Source organism: Haliotis rufescens, unplaced genomic scaffold, assembly GCF_023055435.1.
Source record: "Haliotis rufescens isolate VD_foot unplaced genomic scaffold, xgHalRufe1.0.p SCAF_5, whole genome shotgun sequence".
NCBI classification, from domain to species: domain Eukaryota; kingdom Metazoa; phylum Mollusca; class Gastropoda; order Lepetellida; family Haliotidae; genus Haliotis; species Haliotis rufescens.
In genome coordinates, this window is record NW_025964223.1 from 8,616,246 (window position 1) to 8,643,915 (window position 27,670).

The 27,670-nt window shown below is 39.8% G+C and overlaps 2 protein-coding genes across 4 annotated transcripts in view; one reads left to right on the forward strand and one right to left on the reverse strand.

The window, feature by feature from the left end:
- Positions 1-8,796, forward strand: part of LOC124110329 (heavy metal-binding protein HIP-like) — a 31,207-nt gene extending 22,411 nt beyond the window's left edge. Inside the window, exons 1-4 of one of the 3 annotated variants that reach the window (XM_048384570.1) lie at positions 2,796-2,934; positions 5,861-5,965; positions 6,664-6,816; positions 8,487-8,796. In XM_048384570.1, coding sequence (XP_048240527.1) covers positions 2,862-2,934; positions 5,861-5,965; positions 6,664-6,816; positions 8,487-8,737 — 582 coding nt within the window. In that variant the 5' untranslated portion in view covers positions 2,796-2,861 and the 3' untranslated portion in view covers positions 8,738-8,796. Of the gene's footprint in view, positions 1-2,795; positions 2,935-5,860; positions 5,966-6,663; positions 6,817-8,486 lie in introns of those variants that run through there. The other 2 variants (XM_046469598.2, XM_048384571.1) reach the window with 2 other exon arrangements.
- A 9,962-nt stretch (positions 8,797-18,758) lies between these two features.
- Positions 18,759-27,255, reverse strand: LOC124110349. The gene is made up of 5 exons (XM_046469645.2): positions 26,731-27,255; positions 25,002-26,285; positions 24,064-24,251; positions 23,221-23,618; positions 18,759-21,537 (listed from the first exon to the last, which is right to left on the reverse strand). Exons 1-5 carry the CDS (start codon positions 26,792-26,794, stop codon positions 21,339-21,341), a joined length of 2,133 nt encoding a protein of 710 aa, XP_046325601.2. The 5' UTR covers positions 26,795-27,255; the 3' UTR covers positions 18,759-21,338.
- Positions 27,256-27,670: the final 415 nt, after the last annotated feature.

Sequence of the window (27,670 nt, forward strand, 5' to 3'; positions counted from 1 at the left end):
GTCTGGGACAGCTCATGTGTTAGAAGATGTTGTACGTTTACTTCTCTTCCACTGTGGGAGGCACTCAGCAATCTTCTGAGAAGTTTTCTTCCTTGCTTAAAGGTATTGTTTAGAGTTGACTTCTTTGATACCTGCAGGGTGTACAGTGTGGAACATGTACTGTTGGACGTTTTTATCTGATATTTTGTCATGAATACTCTTAGCATTATCCCCCAATCGATTGTCAATGAACTCTGACAAAAGCTTGTCATCTCGATTCATACCATGATGATGTAATATCTTCCTTAGATCAATTTGCAGCAATACCAAATCTACTATAAACGCATGAAGAGGCAGATACACGAATGATGATGCTTGTCATGGATGCCTCCTGCAATGTATACGACCACATTGTCATTCACAACCGAGACACTGATGTGTTAGTACCGTTGATACATCATAAACATCGGTTTTCTGCTCAGATATAGATGGGTGCAGGTACTGCAAAGGACCCTCTTTTCATACAAGTTGATGATGCACATCAATCTCTCACTCCAGATGTTGTAGCAACTCTACCAGCATTCCATGCGGTCGTGGTTGTGACACAACAAGCCAGTTCAGTGGTTATGGCAAGAAGTCGACCGGGACATATTTATCGCACAACCAGATTTGTTGGAACCAACGGAAGAAACTGGTGCCTTCAACATGAAAAAGACAGACTCACTTGTCATCCAAGTGTACAATCCAGCATCAACTGCAACTAGCATTAATAGTCGGAGTCGGAGACCTAGAGGAACTCCCACCACACAACCTCTACTCAGATGTCAGCACCAGTGCATCACGTGGTGTTCTGCACACAAAGGAAAGGCTGACATTCCACCACCAGAAGGGTATAGGTGGTCGTCTACTGAGGATGTCATAGAACCCATCCCAATGACCCAGAAACGAATTCCAGCACTGTGTCTAGAATTGCTCACCTGTAAATGCACAACAGGCAGATACTCCTCATCCAGGTGTAGCTGCGCCAAGAACATTATGGGATGTTCCCTTGGATGCAGTTGTGCTATGTCATGCCTAAACAGAAACAACTTACCTACCTTTCCAGAAGAGATGGACTCTGATGGTGACTAAAGATGACAATATTTCACAGCCCTTGACTCTGTGATATAATTTTTAATACTTCAAAATACTACAAGAATTCTCATGTTTTTTTCACTCAAACGATAACCTAGTGAAATGCTCAGTATATCTACAATTTTGAGTGAAACGATGTCCATTTTATTAAAATACGACTTTGGAGGTTAGTTGGTGTGACTAGAGAAATTAGCTTTAGATATATCATTTGTTGTATTATTGGGGGATAAGATTACCACAGAAGTCAGTGAATAAAGTTCATCATTGAAAAGACATTGTAAAAAAACTTTCATATGATATATTACATGACCATGTTGAAGAACTAAAGTTCAGTATATCTACAATTTTGAGTGAAAATATATCCATTTTAATTTAAATCTAAATTTGGGTATGGGTTGAAGTCGAGAGAGAAATTAGCTTTTTAATATTTCCTTTTTTCATTGTTGGGGATCAATGTACCACAGAAGTCAGTGAATAATGTACATCATTGAAAAGACAATGTGAAAAGCTTTCATATGATATATTACATGACCATGTTGAAGAACTATATAAGATCTTGATTTTGAAAACAGCTCAAAATGGCGGCCATCTTGAAATTCAAGATGGCCACCATAAATGCTCACAGAAAAACTTGAAACATCATTTTTCTTTATGAGTTTACTATTTTGGTGTTTTTAAGCATTGTTGCAATTTTCCCACTCATCCACTACAGCAGCAGCATCTACCACCATATCTCAATAAGCAATTTTCGTCAAAATTGGTCTTTGGGGGGTTGGGTAACATTGTATACAATATCTCAACCCCTATGTAATATATTTTCATTTTGTTTTTTGTATAGGATAGTACAATGGTTAAGGCAGATTTTAATACCTAGTTATAGTGGTTTTATTGTCACAATCCAATGGAATTAGTGTTTTACCTACTCACAAGATTTGAAAATGAAGTAAAAAAACATGATTTTTACCAATGTTTCCACTGAGAATTAGAATAACAGTTAAATGAAACAAATTGTTTGCCAAATTCAGATAACCGAACATATTACCTGTAATCAAAGACATAATTTGGATAGTTTAATGACTTAATAAAAATGTTACACCCAATTTTGTCAAATTATGCATTTTTCCTTCAATTTATGCAATTTTGACCCCCTGAAAATTCCTGCACACACTTGCAAGCTTACTACCCAATGGAAATTGTGTACACATACCTCCTTTATGCAATAGAAAAGGTTTAAGGTATACAGGAAAATGTGGGAACGAAAATCTAAACTAAGCCTCTTTTCCTCTGGTGGCCAACTGACTAAGAGAGGATAAGATGTGAAGATGACAGAACAAGAAAGCGCAATTTTGAATTTTGAGAAAGTAACATTCGAAGTTTGAAGTTATACACTTGCAAATTGTCTACACCCGGAGAAGGGCATGTATATGATGTTTCATTGGATAACCCGTCGTCAGTCGTGGAACATTGTTTGTAACCAAACCGAAGTTTCAGTTTGCAGTCGTGAAATCAATGATTTACATGGGACAGGTAGCAGATGCATGTTACATGTACACTTAGTTGAAAACCGTATGACGCATGTGCAGAGCAGGAAGCACACCAGGAACATCTGTCACGTGTGAGCAGTGATTTAACATGATTGGTGTTTGCATACTTTATCCAAGCTCATATGAGCTTGAAACTCCTTGATTCCTACGTATTAGGTGAAACTCCCCATTTGATAAACAGTTCTGTCCTGTCCGAAACCAGCAATGCAACTCCAACTGATGTTATTTCTCTGTGTGGCAGTCTGTTTGACTGGGGGGAAAGCGGTTGCCGGAAAAGGTAAGCTAGGAAAGGGGTGAATGTAACAAATTTACCACTTGAGTTATCTATATGATGTCTAGAAAGACACTTCTTGGCATAACTTTTGTGTATGTGTTTTAACCTGTGTCTGGGATATTGGTTGCCCAGTGGCCTAAGGTTCCACAAATCGATGTGTCGGGTTACGTGACATAATTGATCCGATCATTATGGGTTCGAATCCCTGATTATGATTCAATGATCGAAACCCGGTGTGGGTGTCCCAAGCCTGAAATGACAAATAATTAAAGAAATTTAAGCTGTCCACACGCACACAAAAATATTTCCAGAAGAGAGCATCTTTCTGGGGTAGATAGAAGCGCTTAACTTTACAGCTGTCTTTACGTCGTTCTCCTGTTATAGGTATGTACATTAGATATAGATACAGAATGCTATCTCGTTTCGTTTGCATGCACGCGTCTGTTTACCTTTTTGTATTGTAGAAAATTAGAAAGATTCATATACACAACAACGAAAAGGCCATTATTTTTACTTTATTCGCAAAAAAGATAAAGTCTGCGTATTATTCGAAATAAGCTTATAATCTTGACAGTGAATTCCATTTTCTTTTGAAATAATAATAATAGTAATAATATTCCAGCTATAGACATTCAATTTGAAACTATCCCTTTTGTTCAAACATGAATGTAGCTGTTTTGAACCAAAATTGTATATTCGAAGAGCGACCATTTACGAATGTGTCGGTTTCTGGAGATTTGAAGATCTCGGAACCATTGTGAAATTTGTGTACAAATGTCGAATTTGTAAAGATTCAAATTTCCCCATAAACCTGACGGCTTCTACGTTTAAGTAACATGTACTAGGTATGCGTGTCAAATAAACCAGATGGTCACAAAACAGTCGTTTCCATCGTTAAAAAAACAAGAATCGTGACCATTTCAGGGGCATTACATTTGTTTTATTATGTGAAACGTGGATAAAATAATTACAATTGTACCAAGGGAGGTAAACCCTTAGGGTCTATTCAAGAAATTGTGTAAAATTTAGGTCACCCTAGCATGTGACTTGTAAATAAAATGTAGGAGCATTGGTTACCTACATGAATAACAAAGAGCAAAACAGAGCACACACACTTCCTCTTTGTCTGTCTGGCCTCTATCACTCCTCTGTCCTGTATTTCAGACAACGTTTAGATTATGGTCATTTTTCTCCAGCAAGGTGACTGTCATCGTCCATTTTCTTTTGCTAGGTTAGGGAGTCGACTGGCATCTGACATGCGTGTTTTTCTCTATGTGATAGCTAAATTGCCTTAGGATTCCTATCTCAGTCATAAAGGGCACTTGGAAGGGACTACAGTGTAAGTATGGTACAATGTGCTTCATTAGCCGTTAGATAAAGTAGAAACGAGGGATTTTCCGTATTGAACAGTGCATGGCCATCAGATGTACAAACATCATGAGAGGTGATGTGATGATGATATTTGTTGAACGTGATCCATAAAGTTTTACACTTTTGACTGAGTCTCCGAAACAAGGATCCCCTTAAGGCAGTTTTCCGAGCGCCTTATCACGACGTGACAGGGCTGTCCATTTCAACAATTTCCAGTCTTCGTCCTCTCACACTTAGTACAGTACTCCACGACTATAGATACAGCGTATCAGCTCATCACAGTGGGAAAGGAGAGTTACTTGACCAGCTATAATGTTTCATTGATGGCATTTCTCAATTACATAATTCTTCACTGGGATGTTAAGCAGTGGATACTGGTGGACACCATACATCATTTTATCAGCATATTCCTGGATCATTTGAGAGCTTCACCTTCAGAGTAATGTTCCCTTGGTGGTGGTATGCCTATCATCCCTGAACACCAGACATACTTAATGTCCTGTTGCAATGAACAAGGCACAACAACAGTTGCAATAGTATGTTCCCCTACAGAAATACACGCAACATTAACCGTGTCGTGATTCTCTCAGAACAATCACTCATCATTTTCCAGTATTCCTTTAATATAATTAATTTTTCGTTGTGTTGACTGAAATTCCTGCATTCTGATTAGCTGAAATAGCCACGTGTTATTGCATTTATTTCCCAGTGAAAGTAAAACATTAAGCCTAGCTCACCGAGACTACTTTTATTACTACGGAATGTTGGGGAATCCCTTTCGAGGGAATTCCCTTTCTGCTAACGTGTATCGTCATACTAAGGAGGTTTAGCGAAATTCATGCATCCTCCTTGTCCAACCTACCCGTTGAGACTGAATTCCGAGAAGGAATGAAACAGCAAACGTGCAGGCTCGCTCGACTGCTTTATCCCCCGCTCGCCTCGGTTCCACAACTTTCATGTCTTCGGGTTTCATTTCTAATGGCATTTTCAATGTCTGTCTTCCCGTTCTCGGGGAACTTATGTTTGAATCTTGTGGTAACTGACCATGTCATTTGAAACAGCCGCTTTTTCCGGACATATTTTTTTGGGTTTGTTGCAGCTGTTCTTGCCTCTTGCCTTGATTGACAGGTTCTGTGAACTTTGTTTTGATCCTACTCTCCGTTGATTGGCTACTGAGAAACAACACAGTCAATCCTTAAATCACATTTGAAGTTATTATGTCTGGTCATTTCTTGTTCAATAAATTAGGAAATCATCAAATCCGACATAATTATTTATACATGAATCCTTTTGATGATAACAGAAACTGCTTGATAATTTTTCAATACCATACTTAAATCCGTTAATTAATGGAACTTCGAGTTGGCACGACTCATTATCCTATGATTCAGTTTTTTGATGAAAACTACGCATTTCTCTCTTGTATAGCACATTCAGGAGACTTTCTACAAACTCTATGAAAGTGAAGACAAGCCAGATTTGTTTTATTATCAATGATCTTGTAATGTATATATAGATATACTATTGTCGGATACTTTCAAAGAAATTTCAATTTCAGGTCACTCTAAGTTCCGGGCACTTTTACTAACAGTTCGTACACGTCCATCTGACATTGGTCATGGGTGTAACACTACATCTTCGGTATTCCATGTCCCTGTATCAGGTAAGAATGGGATTTTTAATATCCAGAACTGTAAGTTACCCAATTAAATATGATGTATCTAATACCAATAATAGTCTGATATGATATCTGAAGTTATTCCTTGTTCAATAACTTAAGGAAATCATCAATATGTCAGAACAAAGTTTGTAACTTTTCTCACATGTGTGCCATCGCCTGTCATCTGGACCATGAGATGTTTGAGATCAGGATCAGTTTTCTAGATCTCTTCAGTTTATGCTTCTATCTTTGATGTCATGTCCTTCAGGGTGATTACTGAAGGAAACACCAAACCTGGGAAACACCTAGGGAAAAACATTGAGTAGCTTCTTGTACCATACGACAAAAGAACATCCACTTTCATTTAGAAATCCTTTGATGCTGGAACTGCTCATTTGTAGATGTTATTGAGTTGCAATGGGTGGAATCGTGACGTCATAGCAATATTTTGACCAAAACGTTGCAACAGAACGACGTTGTCATATTTTACACATGAAGCTTTAAAGGAAGCCATATTTCATGGATCGCCAATTGGTTTCTGGTATGCTTTAATGTTTTCGAAATCACCTAAAAAGCATTAGATTTGTGAAGCCTTAAGACGACCCTGATGTGATATCGCCGGAATATTGACAAAGGCTTTGTAAAACCGTACATACTCACTGACAACTCACTCGAAAATACATATTCTGATATCATTTCAGCTCCTTTGGTATACTTTAAGGCAACTTTAAGTTCGAACTCTGGGGAACCTCACCCCTTTGGTGTTGGCAGCACCATCCTATTTAGCAGCGTTGAGGGAAACGTTGGTGATGGGTATAACTCTACATCTGGGGTATTCCATGCCCCTGTCTCAGGTAAGAGTGGGATCTTTAATATCCTGAACAGTTAGGTACCCCATTAGATATCATGTATCTAATACACATATTACTCTGATGTGATATTTGAGTTATTTAGTCAAGATATTCCTTGTTCAATAACTTCAGGACATCATCAAATCCGCCATAATTGCATACACATGAATACTTCTGATGATAAGACAAACAGCTTTTCAGTTTTTCAATACCACACGCAAATCAGTTAATTACTGCAACTTTGAGTAGTCTCTACTCAATATTCCATGATTTTCTTATGTAGCACCTTCATTTGTAGGAGACAATATGCGACGTCTACGAAAGTGGAAGCTGGCCATAGTTGTTTTATTGAAGTGATCTCGTAATAAACATTTAAATATAATATGATCGGATACATCCAAAGCACAAATTCTTTCATGAAATCTCCATGTTAATTAAGAGATAAACATACTATGTTTTCAATGTAGAGCTAGGTTACCTGTAGATTTAACCGCGCTAAATTTAACATTTGAAATCTCACGCTGCGCGTTCGGTTCCAAATTCAATTTAGCGGGGTTAAATCTACAGGCAACCTAGCTCTACATTGAAAAAAAAGTATGTTTATCTCCATTCTACCATGACTAAATAAAACGCGTACTCTTTGGTGTTAGCAAATATACTGAGTGAAGCGGCATGGGTTGAGTTCAGTGTTTTGAGTGGGTTATCGATCTGAATTACGGAATCACCGAACAAAATATGGTTTGTTTACACCGTTTTACTTCACTGAACATATGACAGGCATTGAAAGCTTATAAGCACGGTAACTTGGTAAGCTAACATGAGGTGGGCATCCCTAAAGAAAACAAAGCAAGCGTTGCAAGTCTCTCGCTCTACATCGCACGTCACCACTATGCCGTCATATCGCTCATTGTGACGCAAAAGATATGACGTCACAGTCGTATATAGAAAAGCGCCAAAATTCCAAGCTCTCTGTTGTCTCCAAAACGTAAATACATTCCCTTTGTTGATTTCTGTCGTGTTTTTCTGCACGAAATGTATTGCCACACATCCTTTGAATATTTTAGTAACCGCATCTGTGCATTTTGTAACCTGTAATTGTAGATATGATTATTTAAATATGACTACCGACAATGACTGAAAATAGTACTATTCTATGAATATTAACTTCCGCGGCGATGCGGCCGTCAAACCAGCTGTTTTAATCAGAGGGGGTTTATTGTGATTTAATAGGCTCTGATTGACCAATCAGAATCGAGTAAATTTCAAATTCATGGTAGAATAAAGAAATAAACTCTTGCCAACCAAGCAAAAAAGGTGATAACCGACAGTTGGTCAGACCTTGGCTGGTCCAATCGTGATTTTGAAGAGGAAAGTGGCTTGTGGCCTTTTTATGCATCCAACACCTGGCTTTCTAGGAGCACTTTACTAGACATGAATCGTCCTCGTATGGTGTTAATTGTATTGTAGCGGTTATGGCGTCTCTGAGAACACCGTTTCAGCTTTGAACCCTGAGAATATCAAACCCTCCCTACTTTTCTTGCAACTCATTGTCTTGTTGCCTTAAGGGCAACTGAAACACAAAAGAAAGGAAACATATATGAGTTTTCAAGGTATGGTAGTTTTTAGTGAAATTTAGAGATGAGGAATATGTTCAATGCTCTTTTCATTTGCAGGTTACTATCAGTTCCATGCACTGTTACAAACAGTTGGTTCAGGTGGAGCTGACTTCTCACTGTTGGCCCAGGGCTCTGCGAAAGCAAGAATCCACCTTCTAGGACCCTGGAGAAGTGTTTCAATGAGTGTTATCATTCACGTCAACAAAGGTGACCACGTGTTCGTTAAAAAGACCTGGCAAAACGGTAACTCCCCATTAAGACAAGGGGAGTGGTCGCAGTTTTCTGGATTCCTGCTTAGAAAAGACTGATTCAACATCTGTCTACAAGTAAAAGTAAAATAAAATGGATTCACTTTGTTCTCTCTTTCGAACTGTATACTGTCTCAATCACAACCACAATGTCTACAATGTTGCAACTGGCTACTTCATTATCAAGAGTACCAACGGTTATTGATTTACCGCTAATTTGTGTGTACTTTACATTTCAAATGACAGCGACCCATGCTTGCCGTAAAAGACGACTATGCTTGTCGTAAAAGGCGACTAACGGGATCGGGTGGTCAGGCTCGCTGATTTGGTTGATGCACGTCATCGACCCCAATTGCGTGGATCAATGCTCATGATGTCAATCACTGGATTGTCTGGTCCAGACTCGATTATTTACAGACCGGCGTCATATAGCTGGAATATTGCTGAGTGCGGCGTTAAACAACAAACCAACCAACCAAATTTAACAAAACAACTGTTACGTCATGGCCATAAGCATTCTAATATTTATTTCAGTCAGTATGTAAATTAGCAGTGTACAGACTGCCGTCATATAGCTGGAATATTGCTGATTGCGGCGTTAAACAACAAACAAAAACAAAACAAAACATTTCAAATGACCGAAATCAGTCATCTGAATACATCCAATAGTAAATCACCGGATTGATTTTCGAAAGTGACTTACTTCCCACGTGGTGAATGAGTGAGTGAGTCAGGGATTTACTAAGGCCGTGTGCCGAACAGGGTCGAACTTGTTTCGATTGAATTGGCGTGAGATTATTGTGTTTTCTTTTATGTTAGATCGCGAAACTCAAGGCTTACATGTAACTCAACCAAATTAGGGCATTAGACCATAAATATACCCCATCAAATAAAAGATAAAGAAAAGATTTAGACATTCTGATCACATACTTAAGGAACCATCTTTTACTTTAATTTAAGTGTATAAATCCACCTTGCCAAAAAGCCAAGTGAGAGGATTTTTCATTGTTTAAACGTATTTTCGTTGCAGAGGCTGCACAATCAGTGTAAAGCGAAGTGTTAACTCTAACCCAAAAAACTAACGAAAAATAGCATCTTACATTCGAAAATTTTAACATGGTGGTAAACAATAAAATATCAGGCTCATTCTCATTATAATTCCCACGTTTATGATGAGGGTACCTTCTGTGGCACAATGAACTCGTGTACAGCATGGTGTTTTAACATCAATATACCCAACGCCTATATATGACAGACAGCTACTTTTAGAAACAAAGTTACCTCTAAGAAAAATGAAGCAAGCCATGCAGGCTTCCTAAATCACAAATCACTATTATGACGCAACACTGCTACTGAGAGGCAAAAATTATGATATCACAGTCAGAGATAGAAAAACGCCTAATGTAAAGATGTTATAAAATTTGAATTACACTCTCTCTATATCTATTGTCATTTATATAAAAGACTCTTTCAATATGGATGTCACCATAAGTCTGCATTTTGTATTCTATAATTGTACAAATGAATATTAATAAATGTCTTTCGTCAATGATTAAGAAAGAAGTATCTCTCTGGAAGTATTAACTTCCAAGTTGATGCGCACAGTTTCAACAGTTTCAATCAGAGGTGTTTATTGTGATTAAAAATCTTTGATTGATCAAACAGATTACAGCATTTATCAAATTCATAATAGGATAAATCAAAAGGGTTGACCTTTTAACATAGATTTTCAGCGATGTGGCTTTACATAAAACGCTTAAAGCATTCTACCACCTGAAATAGTTTAGTTGCTCATAGGCATCCAGTTGAAATTCAACGTCAATGCTTTAAACAGTTGATATGTTTCCTGGATTCATAATCATGTTACAGGAATCTTTGATATCACTTACTACGAATTGTTGAACAGATTATTAAAAACACAAAACGTTGCTGATGAGCTGACGACCGAGGTCAAAAAGACCTGTACAGGTTCTATAGTATAAGTTGCCAGCAACCCACGCAGGTTCTACAATTTCAGTGGTACACAGACATTAAGTTGTCAGCCAGAGTTTCAGAGTTTCAAGACCGCCTCCGTGGTGTAGTAGACAGACCATCTGCCTGGAGCTCTGATAGTCGATGGCTGATATCCTGGCGGCGTCATACCAAAAGACGGTAAAAGATTTGTTGTGTCCCTGCCTGGCGCTCGACATTAAAGGATTAAACAAGGACTGGTCGGCTCGGATGTCCCCAGGATTTCCCCCATAAATCTATGCTTGTCATTCTGGATCAACTGGATCTGTTGGTGGGGCACGGTGACTTCGTAGACCCAAACTCAATTTATGCAGCAGTGCAGTGGTAACAAACAAACAGACAAACAAACAGAACTACCGACATTTCGATAACACTTATATTTGCAGAATGTCCTTGAAAACGAGAATACTTCATGACTTGACAACAACAACCTATTTCATTCCCTTGTCTCTAGTAACATCTGAGGCAAAACATCAACAAATATGTTGGTACAATACTATCGATTTGTCGGTGGATAGGAAAACTTCACACGTCTACGTATCACACCTCTACTCAAACACAACATACGTATAGATGTTGGCTAGCAGCATGCAGCAGTGATTGTGATGGTATATATGACACGTGATATTCCAGGATGTAGACATCCAAATACCGTGAACAAACCCCTGACTGAACAGATATAAACACCATATGAAATTAGTGAAACAGTTAAACGATTACTTGTACTTTTTTGTGCTTCAAACGGCTCGTGGTGTAGGACCTAAGGCGGGACACATAAAACCACATATACCCCACGTGATGCTGCTACTACTTCTATCAAAACCATGTAACTTGGGTGGCATTTAACACGAGATCTTCTACTTTATCATATAATGGGTTGGTTTCTCGGCAGGATAAAGCCAACGATATCCGTTGGGGTCATATGCGGATAGAGATGCAAATATCAAAGGTCAAGTAGGGACTACTTTCAGTGTTTATAAACAAACATGGCGTCGCCCTTGTCATTTGGCGATCGAGTCAGAATTAACCATCGGAAATCTGGATAAACTACAGGGATAATTGCTATCATTAGCAAAAGAACAGTCTAATATACTGAAAACCAGTGTCTAACTGTGACGATTAAGGCATTTGATAGGTTTGGGCTACTTTGGAGATATAAATTTCGAAACAATCAATTTTGCGAGGGCACTAGGCCGAGCCAAGCGGGATCAGTAGCCGTATCTGTGCTTGTAGACCTCTGCGGCATGAAACCTTTTTGGCCGAAAGCTTAAGATGTTTGAATTGTTACCTTGTTTCGTTTTGTCGCTGTGTATACATCTGATTGCCCTTCTTAACGTTATGACAGGACAGGCCGACTGTCAGCAACGTCTTAACGTGGCCGTGACGTCTCATAGACTAGGATTAGAGTAGCTTCCCTTTGACAAAGGGCAGTTTCTCTAGCGGACAGACCGATGGATTGCCGCGAAAGGCAAAACACAATTGTTGTTTTGCGTATATGTTGCTTCGCCAATGTATAAGAAACATATTTCAGTTGGAACTATATTGGATACTGCCACTGTCCGACTTACACATCACTTACCCAGTGACGTGATAAATATTAATGCGCGCATTCCAGGAAAACTCGCAATGTTTCGTTAATGTTTGTGAGAGAGAGAAAGCGAGAATTAAAGGAGGCATTATATGATAAAGAGGTTATCACACTTGTGTGTTTGGGGATGGTAAATATCCTGTATTAGGAATAAACACTATGTATTTAGCTCGCCAAGGCTCGCTAAATACAATGTTTATTCCTAATGCAGGATATTTACCATCCCCAAACACACTCGCGTGATAACCTCTATTTCAGTTACCACATAAGTCAGTGAGAGCATAATGCCCACTTAAGAATTACCTTTCACTTTGTGTGAGTGCTAGGAGCCAGGGCAAACTATAAGAGCGAAGTGACTTCCGCCACTCACTCACTCGGTACGTGTGACCTCATGTTTACACTGGTGGCACGGCTGGCGCAGTCTTTAAAGGCGCCTCCATTCACTGTACAGAATAACGTCACGAAACGCCAGAAACCTATGATCGTAGGTTCGAATCCCGGTTCGCCCCGATTGTGTTTCTAGGTCTGTCAGCCTCATACCTATGCTCGTGGGTTTCACCAAAGTGGTAAAGGTTTGAGACCTGCATAACTTTGGGCTTTCCTCCCACGCCGTAATATTATTGGAATACTGTTCAAACTCAAAGCAATTCACGCACTCACTGAGTAAACGATTAAAGCGGTGGTAAACCCCAAATACCCCACATTAACCCCCTTTGTTGGTAACAAAAACTTATATTGAATGCCAGAGGGGAGGTGCGTGTTTCGACCCAGTAAGTCACAGTGACAAATGAAATTTCATTCGGTTGAACAGAGTGAATTAGACTGAAGTTGATTTCTCTTGAAGGTAAAGCCAGATATAAAGGGAGGTTATGCACGGTAGAGGGCGCAACCGTGAGGGGTATATATAGGAATTGTAAAGCCCGGGTAGTTCAATCTCTCCTGTGGTGTCGCCGTTACAGTGCGGTCTGTTTATTTTATGTTTGTCCTGTGCGTTATGGTTATGAACATTTTCTGTTGTCAGGTGTTGGCAGTCTTGCTGCAAGACAAATGTCGTCACAGTGACGAGTATGGTTCTGAACCGCAAAGCATGGATGGTAGGTACCTGGTACATGCATGTATCTTACAGTAAGATGTTAGAGTGTCGGTGACTGGCGTGGTTCTGAGATCATATGGATCAAGGCTAGTGACGCCACTGGTGTTTGTAAAAGGAAATTCCATGCAGAGTAAATGCCTCGGCGTGTGCCACAGGGGAAGCCACATTGTGTGTTTGTTGTTTATATCTGGCTTGACGAGGTTTTGGAAGAGAATGCGTCGCAACACCTGTTTTCAAGCAAGTACACAACTTCAAAATGGCCAACTGACAAAACTGGTATTACTAAATGTTTTTTTGCGTGTAGGTGTTATTCACCATTTAAATGGTTATATAAGATAGCTACTCGATAAATCACAAAGAACAATAAAGAATGTAGCGTGGTTTATTTCACGATAGGATAACTTGATGACGTCGTAAATTGGACGACGTTATATTTGAGAGGTAGACGTCAAGTGAATTGTTCCCGATGAGGGTACCTTCTGAGGCACAATGAACTCATGTACAATATGGTGTTTTAACATCAGTATACCAAACTGCTATATCTGACAGACATTGCAAGTGTGTATGTAGTACAGCTAATTTAAAGAACAAAGTTACCTCTTAGAAAAATGACCGATCTCGTCAGTAGCCTCTTACGACAGACATGGGTTGCTGAAAATCTATTCTAACCCGAATCTTCACGGGAAGCCCAATTCGGTCGCCTCTTACGACCAGCAATTTGGCACTGGAGACGCATTCTTCCCCGGGTCCCCACGGGGCACTGAACTAATAAAACACCTGGGAAGAACAATGCCACACATGACTGAAGGCAGTACAATTAATAATGTAGGCAGTATTACTAATAAGTATCCCCAAGTGAAGAAATGAATAAGGAAAAGTAAATCAATAAACCACGACACAACACAACATACAACCTAACTAAAACCTATAATGTTTTATGACAAGAACTCTCAATTATGAATGTTCAAACAAAGTCCAGGAAGTCTATTTAAAACGCATTACCTCCCCTCCCCTATTACATAATTAATAGTTAATCTATTCCAGATGAAGCCGTGAAGATCCGGGGTAGAATAGGTCTCCAACAATCAATGCTTGCCGTAAAGGTTTACTATGCTTGTCGTATACGGGGCCCGACTATTCGGGATCGCATGATCAGGCTCGCTGACTTGGTTGATGTATGTCATCGTATCCTAATTGCCTGGATAGATGTTCATGATATCAATCACTGGATTGTCTGGTCAAGACTCGATTATGTACAGACCACCGTGATATATCTGGAATATTGCTAAGTGCGGCATTAAGCAACAAACAAACAAACAAACAACTTATTCCAGATGATCGTCAACACGCTGACAATATAAGGGAAGCTAAATTATTTAAGCATAACTGGTAAACCGTACGCTGTATGTTCGTGAAACATTATATCGTCTACATTATATGTTATTTATTTAATGACAATGCCTTGAGGTATAACTCTTTGAACCGTGACATGTTTTTTTTCTGTCTGTGAGCCTGTGATGTCTAGGCATATCATATTATTAACTCATATCCGTGAAGCGTTTATTTATATGAAACCAACTTATATGTGTAGTAAGTTAGAAGTAACGTCAGTATTGTATAAACATTTTCTCACAGTCAGTGATATTCGAGCTATCTCACGGCGACCTGTGAAGAATCCTGTTTGGACAAGGCAAACTAGTGATTGATAATATGAGCCATAACCCAGGCAGTCGCGGAACGCTGACACGCAATCAACCAAATCACGGAACCAGACCTTCCGATCCAATGAAGCCCTTTCTTGTGGCAAGCATAGGTAACATGGGACAAACATGATGTCCTATGCAGTTCCCTATTTTGATCTGTACCATAAGTTCCCGTGTGTTTTTCAGATGAATATGTGACATGACCTTGCATGTGTTTGTGACGGGTGCTACCGGTTTGGCAGGATACGCGAACGCCTCACTATTTCATAGTGATTTATAAACATAAGCTAATGGTACCGCCGGAATCGTACAATCGACTTTGCTTTCAGCATATGTTTCTTCTGAATATGGAAAGGGTTTTGTATCTTGTATGAACTAGGATTCCCAACGTTCACACTTTCAAAATGGCATAATTGGCAAACAAGCACCAGAGTGTTATCTTTCATCAGTGTCATCAGCATTACATGTTATGGTTCTCACTGTATAAGTAAAATCAACACACGCCAGCTACTTGGGAGAGCAATGTATCACGGTCGGGTTAGTTGCGCGTCGCCATACCCGAGGGCGTTGGGCGTTGTATATTGACACTCGATTATTTACTGGCCACCGGAATTCAGAATCACTGCGTATCGCGTGATAGTCTACCGATGATATCTAACAGTTGGATATATGTTGGTCACGCAAGTGTTGGAGGGACAATCAGAAATAGGAACATTATACTTGATTTTTCATTTCTTAAAATGAAAAACATTATGCATGCCAAAGTTTGCATGAGCATTAGGTCAAAACATTGCGTTGTCTGTGTGATGAAATTCCTCTCTCTGTTGTTGAAGATTTGGGTGCTCTTTACAGCTAGCCGAAAATATAGGATAACATCGTCAATCTTTAGATCTTGTTAAATAGCAACTAAGTACTCAACAAAATGCACAAATCATCTCAGGAATTATAAATATATTGATTTTGTTACTGTACAGGGTATTAGATTATAGTCAAAGCGTCATGATGTTTCATTTACTTCTGTTGGATCATTTAATGATAACTAGTGGACATGATGCTGATAGATTGCTATCTGAACATTTAAATTTTCAGCCAATAATTCCAACTTGGGGGTCAGTGTGACATCCCTGTTGACAGTGGTCGAGAAGTCCATCTGAACACAGAACGTGACGTCACAATTGACGTAGAGGCCGTCGTCCTCAGTGGGCAGATCCAACATGTCAAACCTGATAACCTGAATACTTATTTACCCAATTTTGGGGGTCCGTAGTCAAGTGCGCATAGCAGATCTTTAAATTCATGAACGTTGGCTCAGATAGTGGATCAGACACTTGGACGAAATATAGGCTGCCCAAATTGTGTCTCCACGAACGGGACTTGGTAGGTAGGATCATTGAAGAGACTGATGTGTACTCCAGATCCCTGGATCTGACCCGTTATTCGTTAGTATTGTTTATATTTTACTTTTGTTAGGTCCTGTCATTGATGGGAACAGAGGATATAATAGTTCATGTGTGTCGTTGGCATTGTCGCTTATCGCAGCGATAGGGTAATGCTAACCTTCATTTTCATGTCAGTATCATAAATCATTGAATGTTGAATTCAAAAACATTTATCTTGATTGTAGTAACATTTAATTGCTGTGGAATTAGTGCATTTATGTTACTGATATAATTCAATTGGGATGATTGTGGCGTGAATTTGCTCTATATTATCGTGAAATGATATTATATACATGATCACGTGATCAAAGTCTGATTTAACATGCAATTATATTTTTGTTTTGTTTCAAGGGTCTTCTATAAGTACAATTGTGCTGTTGGCTGCTTGAATAAAGTTCCATCCCGAACTCCGTCGTCCATCATATCGTGAGGGTGGAGACCACATTACTACTACTCTTTCAAAGCAAAGTTAACACAGTTCTCCTTTTGCTTCCAACTCTAAATGAAATACCTGACACCTTCCCAGGTTTGTTGTGACGTTTTGTTGAAACGTTGTGCGCAATGCACAAATCTTCTAATATCTGTTTCATAACACCAGAAGCCTCTTGCGACTGACCCTCAGTATACACAAATGGTCCCGTCTACTCTATCGTTTTTGGTCCGGCAATGTTTAATAGAAGGAACCACTATCACTTTTATCTATGTGCTGCTTCCATGTTCAAACGTTCACCAATTTCCCGGTACGTCTGTGTTTAACGACAGCTGTTCTGGCCTGTAATATGCTTCTGCCATGACTTACTTCGATGTGATAAGATACCGTTCTGACACAATTTAATGTTTCCTAATGATGAATGTTGTAGATGACCACGAGGATGAGCTTATTCATGAGTAAGTACCACACGTGCTTCACGGCCATTCTGATGTCTACCAAGGGCACAATAGAGTATAACGAACCAGATTCTTATCTCTGACATTGGGTACTGTTTGTTTATTGGAGACAGCGATCCAGAGTTTTAAAGTTACACTGGATTCTTATCTGGGTTTAGAGAAGTTAGGGAGAAATCGCATTATCGGTGGGTCGAGAAAGGAGCCAACTCTACTAGCCTTATCGAAAGTGCGAGGTGGGCCGAAGTCCGCAATTATACGTACTTGCAGAAAGTATGTACTAAGTAAAAAACTGTTGCTAACTGCTGTTTTGTCCTGACTATTAATTGGATTGGAATGTGCAAATGTGTAGAAACTACACCAGAACTCAGTTCATCGAACATCCCAAACTTACAAGGTCAAGGACTCATTGACATTCATGAGTTATTTTTATGAAACTTGTTCCTGGAAAAGTTTCAGGTCATCTGTCATAGGTGTGTCGCATGTTGGACAACATTTAATGATGATTTAGGCTAGCCTAAAATGTATGTGTAAATGGCGTACTTAGCGACAATACATAAGATGTTTTATAAATAATAATCAATGTTCATCATGTCTATATGACTTACTTCCTACTTTCCTACAGTACGTGAATTTTCTTGTTGAAAATACTACTTTCTTGAAGTGAACGTCTTTGCTGTTTTAATCCTCGTTCGTTGTTCTGGTTTTCGGGCTGTCTGTGGTGTCTTGGGAATGTTGAGGCGACCATCTGACGAAACAGTAATGCTTTGTTGACATCTGGGGCCACGCAGGGACTTCCGAAAATGTCTGTCTTTCTCCTGTTGGCTTTTTGATGTCCAGCAGGCATTAGACAATTTAAAGCCTGCCATCCACGGTGTCAGTTGGTAGTTGACTTGGCCGTAGGGGGCACGGCGCAAGTCAGCATACTGGATTTTTACACTTGTGTGAAGTTTGTCAATTAAATCCGGGAGTTTCAGTGTTTAGTATACTTAGCGTGTTACGACATTCCTTTCTTTGTGGTTGACGATTTGACCAATGGATGGAAACACATAGGCTTAATTTTATTGTGAATAAGGCTTACAACAAATTCGAATTTCGCATACCAATCATTGTATTTGTTTGTACATGAACACATTCATTGTACAATATCTGGTTATGCTCGTACCCAATTGGAGCTGAACAGTAGTTGTTTGTTTCGCCCTAAAACGAGAATTGTTTGTCTTGACGGTGGTTTGTTGTGTACACATTTAAAAAAATGATCAGTGTCGAGGCCATAAAGTTAATTTTGTCATAATAATCAATTTCAAATTATCAGTACATTTGTATAACCATTATGTGACAAAAGTAGTCTGAAAACGAAATATGCTATTCGTGAAAATGTTTTATTCATTATCTCAATGTTCTGGTCTTGATAGACCGAAACACTCCATATTCATGCAAATATATATCTAATAGAATACCAACATTTCCAGCCAAACACTTCAAAATGCAATTGTAATGTAATATTCATGCTCCATCCCATGTACAAATCAAACATCTGTCTGCAATAAACTGATTCTTTAGAGGACGAAAAGCTGCGGATTTCATTGTCGTGGGAAGCACAATGCCACATGCTTTAGTGTCGTATTACGATTGGTTCAAAGTAAAGAATAGACATGACAATGAGAATCGAGAAAAAGAATTAGCTATTTTTATGAAATCCATCACACCACTTACATCTAACCCACGCAATCAATGTACCACCACCAAACAATCAACTATGCTGCTGCGGCTGTATTGAATATACAGCGTCAAAACCAGAGAATAATCTCTACCGTCACCAGAACAATCAGCTAGATGCTGAAGCTGTAGTAAATATACAAAGTCAAAACCAGGGAATAATCTCTATCGTCACCAGAATAGTCAGCTAGATGCTGAAGCTGTAGTAAATATACAAAGTCAAAACCAGGGAATAATCTCTACCGTCACCAGAACAATCAGCTGGATGCTGCAGCTGTAGTGAATGAACAACTTCAAAACCAGAGAATAATCTCTACCGTCACCAGAACAATCAGCTGGATGCTGCAGCTGTAGTGAATGAACAACTTCAAAACCAGAGAATAATCTCTACCGTCACCAGAACAATCAGCTGGATGCTGCAGCTGTAGTGAATGAACAACTTCAAAACCAGAGAATAATCACTACCGTCACCAGAACAATCAGCTGGATGCTGCAGCTGTAGTGAATGAACAACTTCAAAACCAGGGAATAATCTCTACCGTCACCAGAACAATCAGCTGGATGCTGCAGCTGTAGTGAATGAACAACTTCAAAACCAGGGAATAATCTCTACCGTCACGAGAACAATCAGCTGGATGCTGCAGCTGTAGTGAATGAACAACTTCAAAACCAGAGAATAATCTCTACCGTCACCAGAACAATCAGCTGGATGCTGCAGCTGTAGTGAATGAACAACTTCAAAACCAGGGAATAATCTCTACCGTCACGAGAACAATCAGTTGGATGCTGCAGCTGTAGTGAATGAACAACTTCAAAACCAGGGAATAATCTCTACCGTCACGAGAACAATCAGCTGGATGCTGCAGCTGTAGTGAATGAACAACTTCAAAACCAGAGAATAATCTCTACCGTCACCAGAACAATCAGCTGGATGCCAGAGCTGCAGTGAATAACGTATCGTTATTGAAACATACCATCAAAATATACATATGAATTGTCAGATCATTATGCAAAAAAATAACAACTTTACTGTTCACGTCATTGATTGTATCATTACAGCAAGCCAATTATTTTGATGATATCGGCAATCTTCAAAACGTGTTAAATATCAAATAAGTATTCAAAACAATATCATACCATTGATTATTTTATAAAAGCCACCACATAACTTACATTGAACTCAAAGCGATTAATTATGCTGCAGTGAATATGTAAAACGCCAACGCCAGAGAATAATCGGTCCCGATTATCTGCGCAAACAGCAACGAAAAAGCAAAAGTGTGGTGAAATGCATGTGAAAAGATCCCTGAAAGTCAGTGATAACACCAGGTTTTCCAGAAAAGGGTCACTATTTGCTGCTCTACTGACACCCCCTACTCACACAAGAACTTTCCAAAATGTGCACAAACTAATGTTTTCAGATCATCATATGAAAATATTATCTGTATTAGAGCTCTCCAAATGTTTGGATGACTTAGCGGAGTCTAATCGACAGTTGCTTTACCATTACACTTTAACTATCAATTGAATAATTTATAAAATGATATTATATCTTTAAAAATAATAACTCTAGATTGTTTCCAGGCTATTAGATCACAACGAAAGTGTAATCATTATCATTTGCCTCTTCCAGGTCATGTACCGACAACGAGTATCCATGAATACTTATTAGGTTCCTATATGAATATATAAATGTTCAGCCAGTGGCCATGTACATCTGTGAGACGTCACTGGTCGTGGGACATGCTGATAATATCAATCGTAAACCTACGCCACGCTCCTGAAACAGTATGCATCGTGTGGGACGTCAACTTCTGATATCTAACTGTTGGATATATAAGGGTCACGCATGTCAACGTGTTAGAGGGATATCAGAACTAGTAGAAACATTATACTTGATTTTCCATTTTGTAAAATGAAAGACACAAACATATAACGTTTTATGCATGCCAGAGGCTGCATGGGCATGAGGTCAATGGTGGGATTACTCTCCTTATCTTTGTGAACTTATTACAGTTAGTCAAATATTTAGTTATTTCAAATCCTCTTAAATATCAGTTAAGTACTCAACAAAACAGTATCAGATCATGGAATTATTTGGCTACTATCCAGGGTGTTAGATTGTAATCAAAGCATTATGCTATATCATTTACTTCTGTTGGATCTTTTCATGATAACAAGTGGGCATTTACGCTTCAATATTGCTATCTGAATATTTAAATTTTCAGCCAATAATTCCAACTTGGGGGTCAGTGTGACATCCTTGTTGACAGTGTGGTGAGAAGTCCATCTGATCACAGAACGTGACGTCACATGTGACGTATAGGCCGTCGTCCTCAGTGGGCAGATCAAACATGTCAAACCTGAATCTTGTCACGTGGTCCCTGGACATCAATACTTGAGTTGAACTGTCAACTGGACAACTGAAATAAAGATGTATACATGACACCATTGACAGAGCCCTTACACAATTGATTTTAATTACAGTTATCAACGATAAAAGACAAATGTATTGTTCAATATATGTCTGACACAATTTTAAGTGTAAGATGACATTTCAGTGCTTATCTTTAATGCAGGAAGAGATCGAACAAGATATATACTCAACAACCAAAGTTCCTGTGACACCAATATTTTAGTGTATTTTTCAAACAAGTAAAGTTTGTTTTTTAATATTATAGTACATGTTTGGAATCAAGTCACAAAAACGCAACTGCTACAGAAAAGCATGCATTCCATGCAAAAGTTGACTTTTATGCAAGTCCTATGCATTTCACTACCCAAGAATGGGTATAAAAACATGTGCGTTAACGGGATTCCATATGCATCGTTAAGCATCGTGCTGACAACAACCACTCAGAAAAACAACAACATTACGCAAATATTCAACATCACGAAATGCCAAGTCTGTCCGAAAATGTGCGTTTGCGAGCCATTGGTATGCTTGAGTCAACGTGGTGTTGCAAGACAATTTAACGTCCACAGAAACACCGTTTGGTGTTTATGGCAACGTTGGCAACAGACGAATGCAGTCAGAGACCATCCTCGGAGTGGCAGGCCACGCGTAACCAATAATTGACAAGACAACTGGATTCGAACAACACACCTACGAAATCGATTCCAGCAAGCAACAGTGACTGCAAGAAGCATCCCTGGTCTTCGACGAATATCTTCACAAACCGTACGTCGTCGCCTCAGATGTGCAGGGATTGTCGCCAGAAGACCCGCCAGACGTCCCATTTTGACAGGAAACCCACCGTCAAGCACGTCTACAATGGTGCAGACAGCGATGGGGACAAGTTCTATTCACTGACGAGTCTCGTTTTCACCTCAGCCACAGCGATGGACGGATTCGAGTGTACCGACGTCGAGGTGAACGTTACGTCAATCATTGTGTCATGGAAGAAGATCGGTTCGGGGGCGGCAGCGTTATGGTATGGGGTGGGATTACAGCAAGACAGAGGACCCGTTTGATAGTGGTAGAGGGAAATCTCAATGGACAGCGCTACCGCGACGAGATCATCGGTCCTGTTGTTCTACCGTTTGTGCGTTGTCATGGCCCAGGCATTACCTTTCAACATCGCAACATCCGGCCTCATATTGCTCGACTTGTCCAGGATTCTCTTCAACAGAACTACGTGAATGTCATCCCCTGGCTGGCTCGCTCCCCTGAGCTCTCACCAATCGAGCACATGTGGGATGAGATGGATCGGCGCCTTCGACGTCAACCACGTGTTACACAGACACTCCAGGAACTTCGAAACATGCTCCAGCAGATATGGACAGATGGACACTTTGTGCGACGCCTGGTCCATTCCATGAGACGAAGATGTGTTACTTGCATCGCAACCAAAGGTGGACGCACACGCTATTGATTTGTAAATTGACATTTTGGCATGTTCATGTTTTTCTTTTTTATGAAATCACGCATTTTCTAAGCCAGTATGGCAAATTAAACCATTTGAACACTTACAGGAGTCTTTTATCTATTGCAAACCGAAATTGTTTCAGATTTGGTAAAAAACATAACTTTGCATTAAATCTAATTCAATGTCACAGGAACGTTTGTTGTTTAGTATGTATAAAAACTCTGAATGCTTCTTTACCCTTTGTCTAGAAGAAGGTGGGAAACGGAGTTTTGGAAGTCCGTAGTCAGGTGGGCATAGCAGTGCTTTAAAATCATTATCGTGTCCTCAGATAGTGGATCAGATACTTGGACGAATATAGGCTGCCCAACTTGTGCCTTCTGTTGAGTCTCTACGAACGGGACTTGGTAGGCAGGATCCTTGAAGAGACTGATGTGTACTCCAGGACCCTGAATCTCACCCGATACACCTGTGTGGCTTGTTGCATTGTGTTCGGGGTAGATGTGAACGGAGTCGGTTGCATGATCAGCTTTCGAACATTCTAGGTCACCACGCCATTTGATTGCTTTAGTTATGTTGTCGTTTGATGGCGCTGCATAGACGATGTAGTTTCTAAAGCTGATACTATCATTCTTAACCTAGAAAACAGGAAGAAATGTTTTAATGACATATGTTTTAGGTTTTGAGTTATCACTATACACTAAATTTCCTGGGCTGAGCGTTTAATTCGCCTTTCAACCTAGATATTATGAAAACATAATTATAATCTTCTTTAAAGTACTCACGTGAACCGAACGAACCTTCTTATGCTGAGAATGGGTGGTGGGGTAGTCTGGTAAAGCATTCTCACGCCATGCCGCTTATCTATCTGTGCTTGACTCCACATTGATACCATGAGTGAAGCCAATTCTTGGTATTCCAAATCTTACCATTGTTTGACAATAGCTAAAAATGTCACCTAGCGATCATCAAGGAAGCAGGAAATACGAACAATGGGAACATTCCTTCGACATTTTAAATACATGCTTAGAAATGGGTGTTGACCTTTTGCAATGATCACAAATATGAAGTGAATTGACATACCTTTCTTTCGGTGTGACAGCTGTCATAAGATACATTGAATACAAGGATGTTTCCTCGGAGCGTGCCCGTACACCTGTCTGTGGCCATGTAGATGTGTGAGATGTCACTGGGGGTGGCTGACAGTTCATTCAGGTCAACTGATGCAAACCAGCCCTCTGTCAGACACTGGAGGTGCAGTACTTTGCTCTCTGTTTATGACAATAGGTTACCTTGACGAAATAAAAACATGTAGCCTGCCCCAAGCATGTAATTATGAGGGTATTTGTTTGTCCCTCAACATTATGACAGCCCGTAATACATGCATCTATACACTGTTGATGGATATGGTCCATGTAGGTAAGTATGTGCCAGGAGGGTCACTCTGGATGAAGTAACACTAAAACCTCGACAGTTCCGACACTGAGTACCTTTAAGACTAACCCTCCAAGGAACACCTAGCTCTACACAAATGGCATTAACCAATAACAACGGTTCGTTATCCTGATGGTATTATTGCAACAGGTCCTTCAGGAATTAGCATGTTTTCACTGTGATATGTTTCATATTGGTTTTCTGAAGTTCTAACATTAACATTAAACCAAACAACAAAATTTCCAAATAAAATTTTGCCAGGCAATGTTGGTGTTCTTCAGTTATTTTCATAAGTTGTGGTTAAATGTCTGATTAATTTCCTTCTCAATCGAGGGAGGTTTGAAATGAACATTCTTTGTTAGTCCCCATACACATTAACACAGCATGACAAGACTAACCATAAGTCATCTAATAGACTCAATAAGAGGACCGTCGTCTATTGAAGGGCTGGTGTCTATTGGTGCAAATATAATGTATGTCTTTTACGGAATAAACCAAAGCATTCACAGTAAAATGCCACCAAACAATACATATTGTGTTTTCATATACAAAAATGAAATATCTTGTCACACATAATTCGTACTGACCGTGTGAAAGAAGCTTGTATCCACCGGTGAAACCATATGCAGCATATCCAGGGTTTCCATGTACTCTGAGGTAAAAAGGATGTTTACTCTTTATGTGATAGGGTGTTGAGGACTTTAGAGCCAGAATTCCAACTGAATATTGCAGTGATGTGATGTTATTCCAAGTTATATCCGATGATGTGTTGCCATTAACATATATACTACCAATGAAGCGTGTTTCACAAACAAGGTTGCAAAACGAGTAAAGTGAGTGTTGTCCTGATATGTCCATAGTTTGAAAGGTATACTCTGTCAGGTACAAATCAGGTCCTGGTGAGAACAAAGTCATCCCGCCTTTGAGCTGAAAGTAACTGTTCTGAACAACCATTACGGGTTTATTACTTTTAATAAACAAATCTGTGTCCATTAGTGTGATGTTGAAATCCTTAAACTCTCTCCGTGTAAGTGATGCGTTATATACACTGACAATAGATTGACGGATAGACGTAATGGTGACTGAGGTGTCATTCTGGCTGGCAAGTAGACGCACGACCGTCTGTGAAGTTGGTGCAGGGACCCTGGGGACTATTGCTGTGGTGCTGAAGGCGCTGAGAGGAGGAACCTGGAGAACCAGGTGTGATCCGACCATGCCGTAGGGACTGTAGTAAACAGAACCCGAAAACACAGATACGGGAAAAGAAGTTTTGATATAAGTGCCACCAAAATCACAATCATATATCGAATGCATTGCTGAATCATGTATTATCTGCAAGACATCGTTCCTCTTCAGACTAACCTCAAGTATACCTCCTGTTTTGTACAAAGTGTTGTTGAACTTAACTGAACATGATGAGATTAAGTGGATCGTTACCGAGGTGTTGTCCCTTGTTGATACCACTCCAAAAAAAGGGTTGTTGTTGACACCTGGAATTATGTATTCTGTCGTAAGGGCTGCAACAGGGAGGGCTGTAAAGGAATCACTGGTGTGTGCATAGTCATTGGTATTTTTGTTATACCCGTAAACTGCCACAGGATTGGTGCAGTTAATGTGAATTCCTTTATTTTCTATTCCACTCTGTGCATTGAGCTGTGTGCTACCTGGGAGTGTTTCCTTTGTAACCGAATAGGCTGGAATGGTAACCTCGATTCGTCTTCTTCTCATGTCGTCATAATTATAATCAATTGTACATTTGGATTCTGATGTTGAGGAGATGTAGATATCGTTCAGTGGATCCGGCTCTGGTGTGTTGTAAAAATTTGCAAAGAAAGCAAATGCAAACTCTTCTCCATTTGTACTTACTACGACTGGAAGAAAGAGACAAACATATATAGAAAAGCGAATTTTATCTTCAGCATATCATAGTTACAAATTGGCATCTTCCTTTGCATCCTAATGACACTATTATCAGAGAACTAACAATGTCATGCAATAGAGTGAGTGAGTTCCCTTTTTTGATGGTAGCCTGGAGACACACAAATGTGATACTAAAAATGTTCTATATATATTGTACCAAAGTGGGGGCTTTTGTCAGTTCGCTATTGCATGTAAAGATATGTACGTGCAATGAAATAAAAAATGAAGGAACATCCATATTTGCATATAGCACACTGTTTAATTGGGAGAAATGAACTTTGCATGACGAACGTACGGCCTCAGTAGGGGTCCGAGACTTCTTATGATTATGGAAAATGGAAGCAAAGTTGTGAAACGTGATACACAGCTATTTCGAGAGAGAATTATTGTACATACTGCCTTGCACTAGGTTTCCAAGAGACACCAACAACAGAACGTATGCTGCAAGAGGTGACGCCATTGTCCTTTTTGACTGTCAGGTGTTGGGAGAGAACATGCGGTTATAAAAGATAATGGAAAGGTGAACCTGACATTGTTTATTGACTTTGCAAGAACACGAGATAAGCAACGCGCGGAGCGTCTACGGGCTATTGTCATGCTGGAAATTGCGTGCAGTGGCCAACATGTTGTTCCATGTTTCACAGTCTGTGATTAGTAAATTATGGAACAGCTACTAACAAATGATCTAGGGTGTCTCAGGTCGACGACAAGAATACAGGATCGATTGATCCGAAACCAGGCTCTACGACATCGAGCTGAAGTGGCGAATCAAATTGCTCCAAACTTTCATGATCATCTATGCAAATGCTCGACGGCCACATGGTGTGCCGCCCCTTACAAATACAAATAACCAACAGACACCAATGGGGTACAAAATGTGGAAACGGGATAATCGCCGCTGGTCATGTATTCAGTTGAGTCCCGATTCACTTTGCCCTTCCTTGACAGGCGTGGTCGTGTCTGGTGACGTCGAAATGAACGTCAAGGCAATGAGACTTCATGACAGATTTGGCGTTGGATCAGTTACGTCACTGGGCAGTACTATCGCGACAACATACTGACACCCGGTTTGCAAGGCGTGTTGGTCGACGTTTTGTCTCTCAGGATGACAACGCCCGTGCTCACCGTGCACGAATCGTCAGTGTTCACCGCCATTAGACTGCCAGGGCCAGCAATGAGCCCAGACCTTCCCCCCATTGAACACGTGTGGGACATGATAGGAAAACGTGTGCGTCAACATCATAGGCCGCCGACCACGTTGTCTGAACTTAGCCAGGCGCTGCTAGAGCAGTGGGGCAGCCTCCCTCAAATCGCCATCGTCGAGTGAATGAATGTT